The 7069-nt window shown below is 33.6% G+C and overlaps 1 protein-coding gene across 1 annotated transcript; it reads left to right on the top strand.

Annotated features, from left to right (window-relative positions):
* The first annotated feature begins 677 nt into the window (after positions 1-677).
* Positions 678-1731, top strand: LOC127131502 (uncharacterized). Its single transcript, XM_051060421.1, has 2 exons — positions 678-979; positions 1081-1731. Exons 1-2 carry the CDS (start codon positions 812-814, stop codon positions 1612-1614), a joined length of 702 nt encoding a protein of 233 aa, XP_050916378.1. The 5' UTR covers positions 678-811; the 3' UTR covers positions 1615-1731.
* Positions 1732-7069: the final 5338 nt, after the last annotated feature.

Genomic DNA, 7069 nt, shown 5'->3' on the forward strand with positions numbered 1-7069 from the left:
ATATATATATATATGAGTTAAAGCTTTTATTAACGGCTTCATCTAAGCAAATGAAATACTATTATCTCTTACGATCGAAAAAAGAATTTGTGAAATCGAACACTAAAGTGGAAAGTTATGAAATTTGATGTCTAGGTAAGACAAAGCCCACGTTCCTATTAAATAAACGTTGTATGATCTCCATAAAAGAAAAAAATCTTACTAATAAGACTGTGACATCATTTATCCGGTATTTCTCTATTAATATTTTGATTTTATTTTAGAGGTGTTTTAATATAAAAGTTTTATTTCTTTGGATTTTTTTTCTGTTTATAAGAATTTTTATGATTTATGATTTTATTTTTATCTATTTTCTCCTCTATAATATATTTTTTAAATTAAAACTGATACAATAACAATTATTGTTACATTGAATATTAATAGAATGAAATAAGTTTAAAAAATTTAAACAATGTGTTTATATATATATATATATATATTATATATATATATTATATAATATATATATATATATATATATATATATATTAATATATATATATATATATATATATATATATATATATATGAGTTTAACCAAATTAAGAGAGAACTCTTACTAAAGTTGATTTCACAACACTAACACGACATATCTTACTTTATATAATTTAGTTGACACTATGTTACTTGTTTTCCTAGGAAACCACTTCCATTATCTTTTGCTTTTTCCTTTGTTCCACACGCACCTGATTTTCCATTATATATAGAACTCCATAGCTAGAAGAAATAATGTAAAAGAGTAACAAAAACAAAGAGTTAGATAAAAGAAAAAATGGAATGGAAAACATATTATTTGGACATGATTCTTGTACCATTAGGGTTTCTAATGACCATTGGTTATCATATATGGTTGTGGCATAAGACTAGATCGGAGCCTTTTTCTACTTCAATTGGAATCAATGCTCATGCTAGAAGATTTTGGGTTCCTACCATGTTGAAGGTATACTATCTATTCTATATTATTTGTAGTTTTATTTCTGATCATATATTTCAAAACAATGATAAATTCTAATGCATAAATAAAACATTATCTCAATCCAGGATATCGAAAAGAAGAACATTCTAGTCGCACAAAGTCTTCGAAATCTTATAATGGGATCGACTCTGATGGCTACCACATCAATTCTATTATCAGCCGGCTTAGCCGCTATCATTAGCAGTACTTACACTATAAAAAAGCCTCTCGACGATGTTATCTACGGTGGTCACGGCGAATTTATGGTAGCACTTAAATATGTGACACTTCTGACCATATTCTTATTCTCATTTTTCTGCCATAGTCTCTCAATTAGGTTTCTCAACCAATTAAGCCTTCTAATTTGCACACCACAAGATGTTATGTCCATGGTTACTCCTGATTATTTGGTAGAGATTTTGGAGAGAGGAACAACTTTGAACACTATTGGGAATAGGATTTTCTATTCTGCACTTCCACTTTTGCTTTGGATATTTGGTCCTGTCTTGGTTTTTTTGTGCTCTTTGGCTATGTTGATAGTGTTTTACAATCTTGACATTGTTTCTGAAAGTGGAAAGAAAGAAAAGATTGTACTTAGTGATGAAAGCAACTATGTCTAATTGTTTGGATATAAGTGTATGAAAATGCAAATAGGTAAGATTAAAAAATAAAAAGTGTAATGCAATCAGTACTATTACTACTATACTTTTTTTATAGTGAATATCTATTTTAGTTTATGAGTAATTTTTTAAACTTTAATTTAAAATTTTTAATCCGATAGGGCTCAAAATAAAAATTTCATTGAGTATTCTTTTTTTTTGGAAATTTAATGTTATTTTTATTATTTTTTTTAAAAATCGGTTTGAGTTTTTTTGGTTTCTTGAGAGAGGTTAAAATAAGTTTTTAGTTAATTAAAATTCACATAAATACTAATAATTAATTATGTGCTACACATAATTTAGGGGATTTATATAAAGTTTTATTTAATTAGAGAGAGGATATATGAAAAGAATGTGTTGTTATTCTCATAGAAAAAGAAAAACAATGTGTTACTATAATAAGTGAGTATGTGTCATTTGGGTGTATGGTTTACAACTTTATGTTGTAAAAGTAGTGGAACTTTGCTAACAAAAAGCATAAGAGCACAACGGCACTACATAAATAATTCCAATAACTTTTCTCATATATGGCATTGATGATTACGAATAATTTTTAATTTTTGTTTGTCTTCATCAAATTCTTTTCTTGGTGGCACAAAAAGTTTATATCATTGCACAATGATAGAATTCGTTCACTTACTTTACTCTAATTATATAGATTTTAATCACGATACACATGTATAGATTCGAGAGAGAAAAATCTACACACGTAAGTTTTGTTAACCAGTATCATTAAAGCATTATAGTTAATGGACCGTGGAAAGGAAAATTTGTTTTTAGTTTGTGCTACAAGCGTGACACCACTATTTTACTTTGTGCTATGATAATCATGTTTATTGAGTACATATATGAGAAATAAGAAACTAACATTTGGTTTAATTGTTAGCCATTTCAATCTTACCAAAATTAAATATTAAACTTGGATCTTTAGAAAAATATGATCTTCAAACTACGATGGTATTCTTTAGTTAACAAATTTCCATTTATGATAGGATTCAATCTCTTGAAAATTTTAATGTGTTTGACATATAAATGTAATTGACTCCATTGAATGTTTGATATAATCACTAACTTACATGCACCAATCACTCCCTGTTATTTTTCTTGAGTTGTGTGACAATAGAAGTCTTATATGTTTAATATTGGAGAAAAATTTAGTACAAAACTCCACAACTTCTTCAACTATATAACTTTCAACTATACAACCTTCTAGTCGAATTCAATTATTTACTTACCCTTATAACATCTTCATGTAAGGCTCGATCAAATAAGTCAATCCAAAGTAATGAGCTTCCACGATAAGGTGAAAGATTAAATGAATCGTCAAAAATATATGGAGAAAAATACAACTCCAATTCACATAAGATGACAACAATTTCTTTTTGCAATGCTAAAATAACTTCTCAATTTTAATATCTTTGTTGCATATTAGTTTTGAAGAAGAAAAATAGTTTAGTTATAACTCGTTACACCTTATGCAAAATGAAACATATAATTATTAGTAAGAAATAATCAGTTATAACATGACAATCATGATACTTTAATTCTTTTAACTCGATATTCTTGTTGAAGATCCATCACAAATTATGTAGAATTTCAATCAATCTTGATGAACGAGATTGTTATCACCTACACAATAACAATGAAAAGAGAAGAATAATGGAGAAAGAAAATAAAGAACGATGAAGGAGAAGAAGAATTAAATTCTGCAGAGTTTCTCTCTGCCCACAACCTATGGAAAACTTTCTTATTCATTTTGCAACTGTAAAATAATGTGAATACAATATTATGAATACTTTATTCACTTCATTACAAGAATAAGGGTTACTCCCTCTACTTATAGATTTAGGTTAACTTGAACCCCAAGCCGAAGCCCAAAACTATAAATGCCCAAAATACCTAACACTACTAAAATAGGCCTAAGTCGAAATCCTGTGTGAAGCATCATGCTTCGACACTTCGACACGCTAACACAATTCAACACACTAGGTGATTCGACACTTCATTGCTTCTATCGAGCAACCTGCTTCGACAGAAGGAATTACAATTCAACACGCCACCTAATTCATTGTGTCTAAGCTATCTACATTCGTCATATCTCTTAATCTTTTGAACACTTCGATCTGCACTCCATTCGTCATGATGTTTGTAATCTGATTCTCAGTTCTGCAGTGTTCCACATTCATCTTCCCATCTGCTACATGCTCTCGAAGATAATGAAACTTTATTTCAATGTGCTTGCTTCGATCATGTGTTATCATATTCTTTGCCAGATTGATAGTTGACATGTTGTTGATATTCATGGTAATTGCTCCATGACTCTTCGCTGGTATCTCTTCGACTAGATTCACCATCCACGTTGCTTGACATACACAAATAGAAGCAATTATGTATTTTAATTCGCACGACGATAATGTCACTACTAGCTCCTTTCTCGAACTCCAAGCAACTGGTGCACCACCTAGCATAAACACATAGCCAACTGTGGATTTTCGATCCTCAGCATAACTACACCAATTTGAGTCGTTGTATCCCACTAGTTTGCATTTTTTTCCTTCATCAACTGCAGGAAACAAAATGCCATAGTCGAGAGTTTCTTTCAGATACCTCAATATCCTCTTCGTCGCTGCTAGATGTGATATGTTTGGCTTCTACATGAATCTACTCACCATACCTACACTGTATGCTATGTCAGACCTTGTGTGACAAAGGTATCTAAGTGACCCAATAAGTCTTCTATATTGGGTTGGGTCGACATCATCTGAATCTGAATCTTTTGACAGTTATAATTTGGGCTCAGCTGGAGTCGAAGTTAGGTTGCAATCTTGCATCTCAAATCTCTTGAGTATTTTGCCTGCATACCTTCTTTGATGCATCATCAAACCTCTATCACTCTTGTAGAACTCGATACCAAGGAAATATGAAATGTCACCCAGATCTGACATTTCGAATTCCTTGTTGAGATCACCTTTGAAGTCTTCAATCTCCTTCTTATAGCTACCTGTTATCAACAAGTCATTAAAATAGAGACATAGTATAAGAAATTCACTCTTGCTTCTTCTTACATATACTCCATGTTCATATTTTCACTTCACCAATTCCTTCTCCCTTAGAAAGCCATCTATCTTCTTGTTCCAAGCTCTTGGAGCTTGTTTAAGTCCGTATAGGGCTTTATGAATCATGCACACCTTTCTTTCTTCACCTTGTTTCTCAAACCCAACTGATTGTGCAACATAAACTTCATCTTATAAGGGGCCATTTAGGAATGCACATTTCACATTCCTCTGACACATCTGTCATTTGTTCGTGTTTGCTAGACCAACAACCAACCTGATTATTTCGATCCTAGCAACAGGTGCAAAAACTTCGTCGAAGTCGATTCCTTGTTTATGAAGAAATCCTTTCGCCACAAGTCTCACCTTGTGTCGAGTCACTTCTCCTATGGGATTCAACTTCACCTTGTATACCCACTTCACATCGATTTCTTTCTTGTCTTAGGGCAATTCGGCAAGTGACCAAGTGTTGTTGACTTCGGTTGACTTCAACTCTTCCTTCATTACTTTCATTCACTTCGAATCTTTCAATGCCTCAACTGCACTAATTGGTTTGACATCTGCATAGAAAGCATAATGTACCAGCTCACCTTCTTCATCGACCACATTATCTGATGTATTCACACATTCTTGCAACCTTGCAGGCATGTGTCTTGTTCTCTGAGGTCTTCTTGTGCTTGCTTGACCTCTGACTTTTTCCTGTCGAACTTCTCTTTCGACTTCAATTGTTGGTTCATCACATAAGATTCTCACTGAATCCTTCTTAACATTCTCAGTCCAATCCCATTCCTTAAGCTCATCTATCATCACGTCCATGCTGGTCACCAGTTGGTTATTCACTGGGTCGAACAACTTGTATCCTCCAGTCGAATGATATTCTATCAGGATCATCTAACTTGACTTGTCATCAAGTTTTCTTCTCAATTGATCTGGCACGTGTCTATGTGCTATAGACCAAACACCTTTAGATAACTTACACTAGGCTTGACACCATACCGACATTATTTTGGTGTGATTCCTTCTAGCTTCTTTGTCGAACATCTGTTCAGGATATACGTCTCAGTCGACACAACTTCTCCCCATAATTCCTTGGGTAGATGTTTGCCTTTCAACATACTTCTAACCATATTCATGATGGTTCTATTCTTCCTTTCTGTGACTCCATTTTGCTGTGGAGTGTAGGGTGGCACCACCTCATGCACAATCCTCAGAATCTTGATCTTTCGACCACTCTGTCTTTCGACCATAAATTTAAACTTGGCAAATACCTAGATCACTTCATTTTTCTTCTTGATCAGGTAAGACCACAGTTTTCAACTGAAATCATATATGAATGTAACAGAATATTTGTTACCTCCAATCGAATCCACCTGGAGAGGACCACATACATCAGAGTATATGACTTCAAGAATTTCCTTCGACCTGCTTCCTGCATCCTTACTGAAGTTGTTCTTATGTTGCTTCTCCTGCACACATTCTTCACACGCTTCGTTTGGAATGTCAAATCGTGGTAATCCTGAAACTATATTTCTTCTCTTCAAATCTCTGATGTTTTTGAAATTATGATGGCCAAGTTTATAATTCCATTTCCATTTATCTCTCTTTGCTGCTGTTGCAAGGCACTTATGCTCCATCACATTCAGCTCAATCTTGAAGGTTCTATTCTGAGACATTGGAGCTTTCAAGATCAACCTTCCATTTGAGTTGAGAACTCTCATAATCTTGTCTTCTATCAACACCTTGTAGTTCTTTTCGACTAAATGTCTTATGCTGAGAAAATTGCTCTTCATGCCTGGTATGTACAACACATTTGAAGTTATTGACCTCATGCCATCTTTCCTCATAATCAGAACATCACCAACACATTCAGTTGCTAGAGTGTTGTCATTTGCAAATTTCACCATGTTCTTTATTGGGGGCTTTATGTTGACAAACCAATCTTTCCTTCCAGACATATGTGATGAGCATCCTGAGTCCAAGTACCGCTGGTCCTTGAATCTCTCTTCATCTCTCGTTGTAACCATCAGCAACGTCTCTTCTTCTTCATGTTTCGCCAGCTTTGCATAAATTTCTTGATTCTTCTACTTTTCTGGACAATCACTAGAATAGTGACCATACTTTTGACAATTGTAACACTGAATGTGACTCTTGTCTAGGTTTTGACCACCACCTCTTTGGTTGTCTTGGTTCCAGGGTTCCCTCTGATTTGACCAGTTTCCTTCTTGCTAATTTTGACCTGTCAAATTGTTGTAGCCTCCTCTGCCTTTGTTGCCATTTTAACTTCCTTTGTCTTTCCTTTCTTTTGTTGATTGCGCCTGCAAAGCCATATCACTCTTTGACTTTCCTGTAGCTCTTTCAGCCAT

This window comes from Lathyrus oleraceus, chromosome 1 (assembly GCF_024323335.1).
Source record: "Lathyrus oleraceus cultivar Zhongwan6 chromosome 1, CAAS_Psat_ZW6_1.0, whole genome shotgun sequence".
Classification (NCBI taxonomy): Eukaryota; Viridiplantae; Streptophyta; class Magnoliopsida; order Fabales; family Fabaceae; genus Lathyrus; species Lathyrus oleraceus.

What these genes read in the sequence shown, in the direction of transcription:
- LOC127131502 (XM_051060421.1), top strand. Translation starts at nt 812, where the DNA reads ATGGAATGGAAAACATATTATTTGGACATGATTCTTGTACCATTAGGG. An exon ending in GGGTTCCTACCATGTTGAAG is followed by an intron (nt 980 to 1,080) that starts GTATACTATCTA and finishes ATCTCAATCCAG; the next exon opens with GATATCGAAAAGAAGAACAT.